At 37.0% G+C, this 13,018-nt stretch overlaps 1 protein-coding gene across 1 annotated transcript in view; it reads right to left on the minus strand.

The window, feature by feature from the left end:
- LOC139150793 (polycystin-1-like) overlaps window positions 1–13,018 on the minus strand; it is a 45,544-nt gene that overhangs the window by 14,912 nt on the left and 17,614 nt on the right. The window contains exon 2 of the mRNA XM_070723185.1: window positions 419–1,051. Coding sequence (XP_070579286.1) covers window positions 419–1,051 — 633 coding nt within the window. The remainder of the gene's footprint in view (window positions 1–418; window positions 1,052–13,018) is intronic.

The raw sequence follows: 13,018 nt of genomic DNA on the forward strand, positions 1-13,018 counted from the left end.
TAGAAAATTCAATATGGCGGCCAAGGTCACGTGACCGCATGCGATTTTATGTGCAAATTATGAAGACCTTAGGTCATGCTTGCTATACAAAAAAATTCAAATCGACTAGACCCCTAGGTCTTCTGGAGAAGCCATCTTTAGGTTTTTGGAAAATCCAATATGGTCGCTAGGTCACGTGACCAATCAAAATTTCAAGGGTCAGGTGCACGAGTACTAATTAACACCTACTAGCTCTGCAAATTTGAGAAGTTTTCATTCAGCCGTTTAAGAGATCTAGGTCGACAAAGAATCGGCAGAAGAAGAAGAAAAAGAGGAAGAAGAGGAAGTAGTAGAACTTGAGCAATAACAATAGGGTCCCAGCCGGTCGGCTTGGGCCCCTAAACAGTTGTCTGTTTGCTCACTCTAAAAGCTGACTTACCGTATAAATGTGCAAGCAAGTATATGTCTGCCTGTTGCAACGGTTCCTCTGCAAATCTAACGTCGTCAATCATGAAATTTGGGTCGTTTGAACCCGTGGAAGGGTCACGACCGACAACCAACGAGGTAAAATCATCCGTAACCACGACACCATGTCCGCCGCTCTCTCGTTGAAAGACACCCCAATAGTTACCGCTGACGTAAACCAACGTCTTAACTGTGTCCCAGACGAAAGTCACATGACGCCAGTCAGAGAATGATGGTGCAGTGGCACTAAAAGACCATTTGCCATCGTCTGCAGATAAAAGAGTCCACTTCACTTCGTTCCCTTGGTATTCAAACCTGAAGCCTCTTGATGTTGCCAGGTTGTCGTAATTTGTGATGACAATGGCGTCAGTATTCGGTGAACGCCTCTGGAACCAGAACGACAACGTGAATCCATTCGGGCAGTGCAGAGGGCTTCCAACACAGGCCATGTTATCGAAGTCTGTTGATAACCACGCTCCGCTTTCATCAAGAAGAGCACCATTGCCAGTCAAAGAGCTGGAGACTCCAACGTTACCATGTATCTTAAGTGCAGGGTTACCAACAATGTAACCATCAGAAATTTCATTCATTGGCATATGGAAGCGCTCTGGTTAAAAAATAGAGGAAAATAATCTAAATAAACTTTTGTTGTCAGTAACTTCAAAACAATGTGATCAATATATGGCAGGTTGATACTCAAAGTCCGTTTCCAGACCTGCTGTACAGATCCAAATCACATGGTGTGATAAGGAAATGCAAGCTACATTTCAGTGAATGTTTAGTCAAACGAAAGTTGAAAATATATCTTTTTTAAATGACTACTTGTTTTTCTCTGTTTGTACTTTTTGTAACTTTTTAGGTGGCTCTTATTATGCTGTATTTGCTATATCTTTTAACTGTCGTTGTGCCCAGCAACTGCAACAAGTTCAGAGAGAAAATTTACACTGTAATGTTAACCAAAAGGTTTCATATTCTATAATATCATGGAATGCAAGAGGATTAAAATCACACATTCAAAATTATTCTTTGAGAGATTATTTTTCTACTTTTTCTATTGTTAGTATATGTGAAACATGGGCAAAGTCTAATAATGAGTTTATAAATTGGTTAGCACCTACTCACAAAGCCTACTCTACTGTACGAAACAGAGTACATAAAAGTGGAAGGTATTCTGGAGGGATTTGTGTTTTTGTTTCAAATTATATTGATAAATATACTAAAAGAGTCTATGGTGATTTTGAAGACACTTTATTTCTTGAAATCAAAAAAGAAGCATTTAATGTACCAAATGACATAATCCTAGGAAGTGTATATGTACCACCCGAGGGAGCCTCAACATATGGCGATGAGCCCAACGGTATTGTTCGTTTAGAAAATTATGTTACGGAGCTTAAATCAAGGTATATAAATCCAGATTTCATTTTAGTTGGTGACTTCAACGCTAGAACTGGTAATCTTTGTGACTATTTTAAAGAGTCTCTAGAAGAAAATGATATACACCACCTTGACTACGAGATTGATGATTTTTGTGAAAGTAGAAAATCCAGAGACAACACAATAAATACTTTTGGTCGTACTTTAATTGATTTTTGTTGTAAACTGTATGTACATTTTCTAAATGGTCGTTTTCAAGGTGACAACAATGGTAATTTTACTTGCTGTACAAATAATGGAACAAGTGTTGTGGACTACATTATAGTTAGCACTTCACTATTTGATTACATATGTGACTTTACTGTTGGTAATAATGATTGGTCAGATCATTTCCCAGTCTCTTGTACATTGTCAATTGATGTTGACAATAGCAATGCGTTTGCTGAAAGTTTTGATTCCATTGAGCTACATACATGGGAAAAATATAGATGGAAGCCAGATTTTTTGTCAGATTTTGTTAACCTTTTACAGGATGATGTTTCACGGAAGGGGTTTGCTGACTTCCAACATTCAATTCAACAATGTAGTGTAGATAATGCTGTACAAATTTTGAAAAATATTTTACAAAGAGCTGGTAAAAATATGAAAATTCCCACAAAGTTTATTAATAATGATTGTACAGAACCAACAAGACTTTGGTGGGATAATGAATGTGTTAATATTAGGAAAAAGAAATTTGAATATCTTAATAGATTCCCTACGTCAAACAGTGCAGATGATTTAAAAAGTTATATAGATTCTCGCAATCTTTTCAAGAAAGTGTGTGCCGCAAAAATTAAAGCTCACAAGTCGAAGCAACGTATAGACTTACTAGAAAGTGTGAACGATCCTTCCAAATTTTGGAGTGTGATAAAACAGATTAAGACGGGAAGGACAGTTACGAGTCAAAATAAAATTGCATCTGCCGAATGGTATCATTATTTTGAAGATTTGTTCAACACTCGTTGTAATCCTGTTGACACTGATTTCGATATTAAGATCTCAAGTGAATTGGAAAATCATGATTTATATTGTGACAGTTGTCAAAATGATCTTCCCATCTCTGTAAATAAGGATATTACTCATCAAGAAGTTGTGAACTCTGTTAAACATTTAAAGAGGAATAAGTCACCCGGTCCAGATGGACTTGTCAATGAAATGTTTCAACATGGTACTGAGATAATGTGTAATTATTTATGTGACTTATTTAATCTTATTTTGAGCAAAGGAAATTTTCCTGAGAGCTGGTGTAAAGGGATAATATTCCCCCTACATAAAAAAGGCTCCTTATCTGATGTAAATAATTTCAGAGGGATTTCTTTACTCTCTGCGATTAGTAAAATATTTACAAAAATTATTAACGACAGATTTGTAAATGGGCAGACGAATCTGGAATTATTGTTGAAGCCCAGGCTGGTTTTCGAAAAAAATATTGTACCATTGACAATATATTTTCTCTTCAATCAATGATTCAGAAGTATTTATCTCAAAAGAAAGGTCGAATGTATTGCGTATTCATAGACTTTTCGAAAGCATTTGATTCAGTAAACCACACTTATTTATGGCATAGATTAATCTCGTATGGTCTTCACGGTAGGGTTTTAACTGTCCTTCGCTCAATGTACAATAACTTAAAGTCATGTGTCTTATGTAATGGAGGTTTAACAGAATATTTTGATTGTACTGTAGGTACTAGACAAGGATGTATGTTAAGTCCCTTTTTATTTTGTTTATTTGTGAACGAGTTAGCTTCATATATGGATATAAATCAGAACAATGGTATTTTTATTAATGACGATTTCCCAAATTTAGGAATTTTGATGTACGCAGATGACGTTGCCGATGTTGCTGATTTACCAATATCTTTACAAAGAAAGTTAAATCAACTTGAGTTGTTTTGCAAGCAATGGCTCATGTCTGTAAATTTAGATAAAACCAAAGTCATTGTCTTTAGAAACGGTGGTATCCTTAAACATTATGAACGTTGGTTCTACAATGGTGCAAAAATCAATACAGTCAAACATTATAATTATATCGGGATTTTAATTTCATCCAGACTGTCTTGGTCACCAGCAAAACATCAATTAGCCATGAAAGGAAAGAGAGCTTTGCACCAAATAAAAATTGTCATAAAAAAATTAGGAGGTCTCCCTTTAAGGGAAGCATTTAAGTTGTTTGATACGTCAGTTTTACCCGTACTTTGTTATGGGGCTGAAATCTGGGGGTGTGATTATTCTTTAGAGATAGAAAGAGTTCAATTGGACTTTTGTCGTTTCTTAATGGGGTAATACAAGTGCAAATTTTGAGGTACTCCTTGGAGAATGTGGTCGATTTCCCCTGTCATGTACATATATGAAACGTTGCATATCTTATTGGTTAAAACTTTTAGAAATGGACACTACCCGTTATCCCAAAGCTTGTTACACTATGTTAACCAAATTAGATGAAGCAGGAAGGAGTAATTGGGTAACAAAGGTTAAAGATCTTCTTTATAAATATGGCTTTGGAATTGCGTGGGTTGAACAACAGGTCGGAGATAAAAAGGCTTTTTTACGTTTATTTCAATTAAGACTTCAGGACTGCTACAAGCAAGAGTGGTCTGCTAGTATGCAACAATCACGAAGACTGTGTACTTATGTAAAATTTAAATCTCTACTAGAGCCTGAAATGTATTTATCCTCTATTAGTGTAATGAAATTCAAATCTTGTTTATCCAGGCTTCGCACATCCAGTCATAATCTAGCCATTGAATCTGGTCGTCACTCTAAACCAGTTGTTCCAGCGGAACAAAGATTTGTGGTTTTCTGCCAAAGTAAATGTCGTAAGGTTGTTTAGGACGAATGCCACTTTGTATTGTTTTGTCCTTTATATGACCAGCATAGACTAGAATTGATTCCAGAAAGATTCCGATTGTATCCTACACATGACAAATTTATTGCTCTGTTAACTTCAAAAAACCAGTTTGTTCAATACAAATTATCTCTTTATGTGCACAGATCATTAAAGCTCGAGAAGAGTTTCTTCTGAAAAGTGTTAACTGTTGAAAAATTAACAAGTACACTTTTTTGCATTGTATTTTTCTATCTCTCTGTTCTGATGTATGCTTTTTGCGATGGGCTGAGGCCCAAGCATTAGAAATAAACTACCTATTTAACTGTCGTTGTCGATACTTCATTGAATGAAATTTTAATAAATGTTAAATGTTAAGCGTCATTGATCATACGGAGGTCTTGTATAACACAAAGCCAGTAGGATGTCATTTGTACAAACGTCTTCACGTAATGACACTTGCCTAATGAGTGCATGTACACTGAGTCTCCGCAACACAAAAATAAAGTGAAGGAAATAACAGCGACATTGATACAGAATGTGGTCAAGCAACCAATCAATCAATCAATCAATCATGATCAATCAATATGTCACTCAGTCAGTCAATGAATAATTGTGATAGATCGATAGATCAATCAATCAATCAATTCCTTGAATCGTTCGTTTTTGAGTCAATTGCACGACTAATCCTACAACAGAGTAAGTTTCTCCCTTATCATTTATTATTCAGATATTTGATACTGTCATCAACTTAAATGGGGAGAAGGCTACAAAGGCGGACAATGACCTGGAAACAAATATCGGTTTTGTTGCGACAAAACGTGGTCATTGGACATTTCAAGACTTTAATGGTGTTGGATTGTTGGGGTTTTTCTACAAGAACATTTTTTGTAATCAAGACAATAAATAAACGTTTTCAATAGCGAAATGATTCATGATACCCATGAAGTATTTCTGTATTTACTTCTTTGTCGCACTGACATTCACCTCTTTGGACGGAAAGATGTTTTGACCACTGGTATTATGAGAAATCTGCTTTGGGCTTATTAAATGTCGACAAATAAGTTCAATTACTAAAGAAGTGAATGTTAAAGGATAGTGACAGTTTGAGGAGTGTAGATCACATCAGACAAAGACTGCAGAGTAAAGATGATTTTAAAACTTGCAGTCTCTCTGCTATGGAAAAAGATGGTTGAAAACTGAAAAACCCCTAAAATTGTGTAGGAAAATCGTTCATGCATAATCTACTCCGAAAAAAAAAGTTTAAGAAGGCTAAAATGACTTTACCCTCATTCTCACCATCAAATCGTATAGCTTTGTTTTATTGTCTATCCCTAACAAGCGTATATTTTCTCCTTCAAGTTGGCGCAATAAAATCGAAGACGATCAATTATTCCTTAGATATTTTGGGGTTCAGCTACTTAATGGCGGAATTTAAATCAGATATATCCATGATGCAAGGTTTAGCCGTTAACAGTAAACTGTAAAATTATACAACCGCGGCATGTTTATGCTCTCGCAGCTGTAAGAGTTAATAAGATTAAAATTAATATGTTCTGAATTTCATGCCTGACATTTAAGGGGGTCAAGATAACAGGTGGAACAGCTAGAAAACCTTGGAGTCTCAGATCGCTTGTATATTTCAACTGCAGCATTTTATGTATTACTGCATATGTCATCGCCGTAAAATACTAGTCTCTTCACGGCAACTGCTGTCCCTTTGCGTGGCGCAGTTAGCTAATCAAATCTCTGGAAGGCGATAAATGATGTAATGTGTAAGTTATGCTGGATCATGATACTAACTAGCGACGCTAATTATGCTCTTATAGGCCTATTTTATGCGCCTCGGAATTGAAAGACTTAAACCTTTGCTCAAACTTTCCCAAATGAAACTTTCAACCACACTCTTACAAAATCAAGAACAAAAATCAGGGGTCAACAATGCAAAGTTTGTTACTAGAGAAAGAAATTACCGATATCAGAAATTCAAAATGGCCGCCATCCCGGTGTTAACTCTATGGAGAAAAATAAAATTTCGATTTTTGAAAAACTAAGACGGTGAAAATATTTCGTACATCGAGAACTTTAAAATGAGCCCCAACAATTGATAGATCAGAAAAGAATTGTAAAAAGTTGAGAGTCCGAATATCTGTCCCCGAGGCGCATACCACCTTAAGAATGCCTAGAGCATGCCTGTCGATGGAACTGTCGATGGATTCATTCGGTTGCTCTAGTTCACGGTCACTCCCCCAAAAGACCGTGTCTTTTTACAATTCTAGTTTAATGCCCATACTTACTTATGAAATCATAATATGGTTGTAAGGAGATTTCTTATGGATGAAGGTATAACCAAGCTACTGAAGAGTTGACTACCAGGGTCTTTGCAGAGTGTTGGTCAGATGAAAATCAAAACACTGCAAAGAGTTATCGTTTTTGTGATATAATAATCGAAAACGGACGCGGAGGGACCTTGCACACATTAACACAATCGTTACAACATGACACGAAACAAATGTGACATTGAATCGCAACCTTTACACGCACATCAATTCTAATTACGATGTAAATTAAAGCAGTTACTCTGAGTCACTCTGCTGAGTTTACTTAAACGAAATCGTTATTGCTATTCCATGTGTGAACACGCTCTTGGTTCACAAAGTGATTCATTGTATTTTCCTCAGAAAATATAGCACATTGTTGAAGTTAAGACTTCAATCGATAATCTGAAAAAATGACAGACTCACACACTTAGGCCTAACAAGTATGAATTGGCCTTACGTCAAACATCTATTCTTCGACAAGTATAAACGCAGTCACTAAAAACCGCGTCTCGTCTTTCTTCTCCAAAATACCATGCGATAATAAGTTCAGTATGTCGGTTTGTTTGTTTGTTAGTTGGTTTGTTTGGCGACGTTAAACTACGATGAACCTAGTTTTTTGCGATCAGGTTGGGAGGACCATAATAAAATGAACACTTCCCGTTGGTGGCAAGTATCGATCAGATAGTCAGCGACTAAAGCATTGGTGTCGCCAACTTTTATTTTGATTTCTTTATTTCAATTATTTCGCATAATTTTAAGAATGGAATAGCCCAGCGGAGTTGCTAAGATGGTAATGACGGAACCTATAGAGTGATGTCCAACATACAATTCACATCCACACCTCATCCATTGCCTGATCTCTGCACGTAACAATAAATTTGTTTATGAACAGAAATGATTTTCACCGAGCTACGCAAATGTTCAACTCACGGCAATGTATTCTATTCTCTTCTTTGTAGTACGATAATCGGGTTTAAAACATTCTCAGTGTTCATCTGTTACGATTTTATACATTAGCTTTAGGGTATAATGAAAACTAGTAAATAACAGTTGGCGATTCGGAATAAGAGAACACAGTGAATAATCCTTGGATATTCTGAATTCAGAAATTATGACCGATCTATGCACATAATGATATCATAATGTTATGTCGTATTGTTTGCACAGTTCTACTCTTTGGACAGTTCTACTCTTTTGGACAGTTCTACTCTTTTGGACAGTTCTACTCTTTTGCACAGTTCTACTCTTTTGGACAGTTCTACTCTTTTGCACAGTTCTACTCTTTGGACAGTTCTACTCTTTTGCACAGTTCTACTCTTTTGCACAGTTCTACTCTTTGAACAGTTCTACTCTTTTGCACAGTTCTACTCTTTTTGCACAGTTCTACTCTTTTGGACAGTTCTACTCTTTGGACAGTTCTACTCTTTTGCACAGTTCTTCTCTTTTGCACAGTTCTACTCTTTTGCACAGTTCTACTCTTTTGGACAGTTCTACTCTTTTGCACAGTTGTACTCTTTGGACAGTTCTACTCTTTTGCACAGTTCTCAGTTCTACTCTTTTGCACAGTTCTACTCTTTGGACAGTTCTACTCTTTTGCACAGTTCTACTCTTTTGCACAGTTCTACTCTTTTGCACAGTTCTACTCTTTTGCACAGTTCTACTCTTTTGCACAGTTCTACTCTTTTGCACAGTTCTACTCTTTTGCACAGTTCTACTCTTTGCACAGTTCTACTCTTTGGACAGTTCTACTCTTTTGCACAGTTCTACTCTTTTGCACAGTTCTACTCTTTTGCACAGTTCTACTCTTTTGCACAGTTCTACTCTTTTGCACAGTTCAACTCTTTTGCACAGTTCTACTCTTTGGACAGTTCTACTCTTTGCACAGTTCTACTCTTTTGCACAGTTCTACTCTTTTGCACAGTTCTACTCTTTTGGACAGTTCTACTCTTTGGACAGTTCTACTCTTTTGCACAGTTCTACTCTTTTGCACAGTTCTACTCTTTTGCACAGTTCTACTCTTTTGGACAGTTCTACTCTTTTGGACAGTTCTACTCTTTGGACAGTTCTACTCTTTTGCACAGTTCTACTCTTTTGCACAGTTCTACTCTTTTGCACAGTTCTACTCTTTTGCACAGTTCTACTCTTTTGCACAGTTCTACTCTTTTCCACAGTTCTACTCTTTGGACAGTTCTACTCTTTTGCACAGTTCTACTCTTTTGCACAGTTCTACTCTTTGGACAGTTCTACTCATTGGACAGTTCTACTCTTTTGCACAGTTCTACTCTTTTGCACAGTTCTACTCTTTTGCACAGTTCTACTCTTTTGCACAGTTCTACTCTTTTGCACAGTTCTACTCTTTGGACAGTTCTACTCTTTTGCACAGTTCTACTCTTTTGCACAGTTCTACTCTTTTGCACAGTTCTACTCTTTGGACAGTTCTACTCTTTGGACAGTTCTACTCTTTGCACAGTTCTACTCTTTTGCACAGTTCTACTCTTTTGCAAGTTCTACTCTTTGGACAGTTCTACTCTTTTGCACAGTTCTACTCTTTGGACAGTTCTACTCTTTTGCACAGTTCTACTCTTTTGCACAGTTCTACTCTTTTGCACAGTTCTACTCTTTTGCACAGTTCTACTCTTTTGCACAGTTCTACTCTTTTGCACAGTTCTACTCTTTTGCACAGTTCTACTCTTTGGACAGTTCTACTCTTTGGACAGTTCTACTCTTTTGCACAGTTCTACTCTTTTGCACAGTTCTACTCTTTTGCACAGTTCTACTCTTTTGCACAGTTCTACTCTTTTGCACAGTTCTACTCTTTTGCACAGTTAAACTCTTTTGCACAGTTCTACTCTTTTGCACAGTTCTACTCTTTTGCACAGTTCTACTCTTTTGCACAGTTCTACTCTTTTGGACAGTTTTACTCTTTTGCACAGTTCTACCTTTTTGAACAGTTCTACTCTTTGCACAGTTCTACTCTTTTGCACAGTTCTACTCTTTGGACAGTTCTACTCTTTGGACAGTTCTACTCTTTTGCACAGTTCTACTCTTTTGCACAGTTCTACTCTTTGCACAGTTCTACTCTTTTGCACAGTTCTACTCTTTGCACAGTTCTACTCTTTTGCACAGTTCTACTCTTTGGACAGTTCTACTCTTTGGACAGTTCTACTCTTTGCACAGTTCTACTCTTTGCACAGTTCTACTCTTTGGACAGTTCTACTCTTTTGGACAGTTCTACTCTTTGGACAGTTCTACTCTTTTGCACAGTTCTACTCTTTTGGACAGTTCTACTCTTTGCACAGTTCTACTCTTTGCACAGTTCTACTCTTTGGACAATTCCACTCTTTGGACAGTTCTACTCTTTTGCACAGTTCTACTCTTTTGCATAGTTCTACTCTTTTGCACAGTTCTACTCTTTTGGACAGTTCTACTCTTTGCACAGTTCTACTCTTTTGGACAGTTCTACTCTTTTGCACAGTTCTACTCTTTTGCACAGTTCTACTCTTTGCACAGTTCTACTCTTTGCACAGTTCTACTCTTTGGACAGTTTCTACTCTTTTGGACAGTTCTACTCTTTTGCACAGTTCTACTCGTTTGGACAGTTCTACTCTTTTCACAGTTCTACTACTCTTTTGCACAGTTCTACTCTTTTGCACAGTTCTACTCTTTTCAACAGTTCTACTCTTTGCACAGTTCTACTCTTTTGCACAGTTCTACTCTTTTGCACAGTTCTACTCTTTTGGACAGTTCTACTCTTTGGACAGTTCTACTCTTTTGCACAGTTCTACTCTTTTGCACAGTTCTACTCTTTTGCACAGTTCTACTCTTTTGAACAGTTCTACTCTTTTGGACAGTTCTACTCTTTGGACAGTTCTACTCTTTTGACAGTTCTACTCTTTTGGACAGTTCTACTCTTTTGCACAGTTCTACTCTTTTGCACAGTTCTACTCTTTTCCACAGTTCTACTCTTTGCACAGTTAAACTCTTTTGCACAGTTATACCCTTTTGCACAGTTCTACTCTTTTGCACAGTTCTACTCTTTTGCACAGTTCTACTCTTTTGCACAGTTAAACTCTTTTGCACAGTTCTACTCTTTGCACAGTTCTACTCTTTTGGACAGTTCTACTCTTTTGGACAGTTCTACTCTTTGGACAGTTCTACTCTTTTGCACAGTTCTACTCTTTTGCACAGTTCTACTCTTTTGCACAGTTCTACTCTTTGGACAGTTCTACTCTTTTGCACAGTTCTACTCTTTTGCACAGTTCTACTCTTTGCACAGTTCTACTCTTTTGCACAGTTCTACTCTTTTGCACAGTTCTACTCTTTGCACAGTTAAACTCTTTTGCACAGTTATACCCTTTTGCACAGTTCTACTCTTTTGCACAGTTCTACTCTTTTGCACAGTTCTACTCTTTGGACATTTCTACTCTTTTGCACAGTTCTACTCTTTGGACAGTTCTACTCTTTTGGACAGTTCTACTCTTTGGACAGTTCTACTCTTTTGCACAGTTCTACTCTTTTGCACAGTTCTACTCTTTTGCACAGTTCTACTCTCCTTAAGTTATCGATGTCGTTCTTGGTGGAGTTCAATTAATGTGTTTGACAATCATGTTGGCTTTCATGGAACCGGGAAAAACAATAAAAAGTGCGACACTTTCCTACTTTTAAAGAACCGGACGCCACAACCATGTGGGATTCCCTCTGTGGGTGTCTTATTTTTCCCCTTTTTAACATTATTGAATATTTCATTTGACAGAGAAGTCTAAGGGTTTACCTATAGCACAGCACATCTTCAGTGAGTGCCTTTGATTGTAGAAAAAATAACAAAACGAAGAACTGACCATATATCTAACGCTCGTGGAAGAGTTCTAGAAAGCATAGTTCCTAAGTGCAATGTGTATTTAACGGTGGAACCATGGTGAAATATTCTTGTAAAGAGCTTCTGGGCAAAACAAAGACAGTTTCTTTCTATGTCGTTAGTTTGAACGGGCAAGTTGTATTCAAAGGAAAATTGCATTTTATTATAGAGGTAATCATTTATTTATTATATTAAACTGATAAAATATTTGATCATGTAGCATCGAGAACATATGGAGAAATACAATTTACTGAAAGAGCAGTTTCCATGGCGATCTTCTTTCAAACGACGTGCTTCTTACGCGATGAATGTACCATTACTTGAACAAATAAAACACTTATCGATAACTTTAAAATTTTCAAAAATACGCGCATTGGAGAGATGTGAAGCGGTGTTTGTGATACTGCATCCCTTATGCAAATGCAATTATTTTGATGAGGAGTGGTATAATTTTCTGGCTGGCTTTTTTATCACAATACTGCAAGATGTACTTTGATCCTGGGTCACACACGCGTGTACTTCCAATAGACAACCAACGCACATTAACCGTAACACTAAGTATTAGGCTAATGCAATTCTTGCACGTCGTTTATAAAGTCTGTGGGCATTGCCACGTATACAGACCTAAATACCAATCAGAGACATGTTGGTATTACAGACTCATTTAAGTCTTCGCAAATACGATGATTAAGGAAACACAGTTCGTCTTTACAATTATATTGGTTTGATCACTTGATCGCGAAGTTGTATAGATATTGGTGTGCTTCCTACAAGCTAAACATTTTGGACACGTCACAGTGGAATGTCCATTGCACCGTTGGTACATACATCTGTCGTTATATGTTTGGCCTAACCATACTCTTGTATTTCAAAAAATCACTGAAATCAGGTCAATAACTCTTCTCTTAGATTATCTCGATCCCTTACGATTCAGGAACAGAATATTGGGTTTGAGACTCTTACACGAGTTTATAAAACATTACATGGTCATCTACATAAGAACACGTTCACGTTTCTTTTCCAGGTTCATTCCAATTTTAAGCAGATTATATGTTCGTATGTTTCTGTGTATCTGTATGTTGTCTAAAGTGTGTCAAGCTTGCAAACAGTAGGCTCGTTTCCTTTCTTTACGTTTATACTGTACTGTGTGAATTTG

The sequence above is a fragment of the Ptychodera flava genome, chromosome 15 (assembly GCF_041260155.1).
Source record: "Ptychodera flava strain L36383 chromosome 15, AS_Pfla_20210202, whole genome shotgun sequence".
Lineage (NCBI taxonomy): Eukaryota > Metazoa > Hemichordata > Enteropneusta > Ptychoderidae > Ptychodera > Ptychodera flava.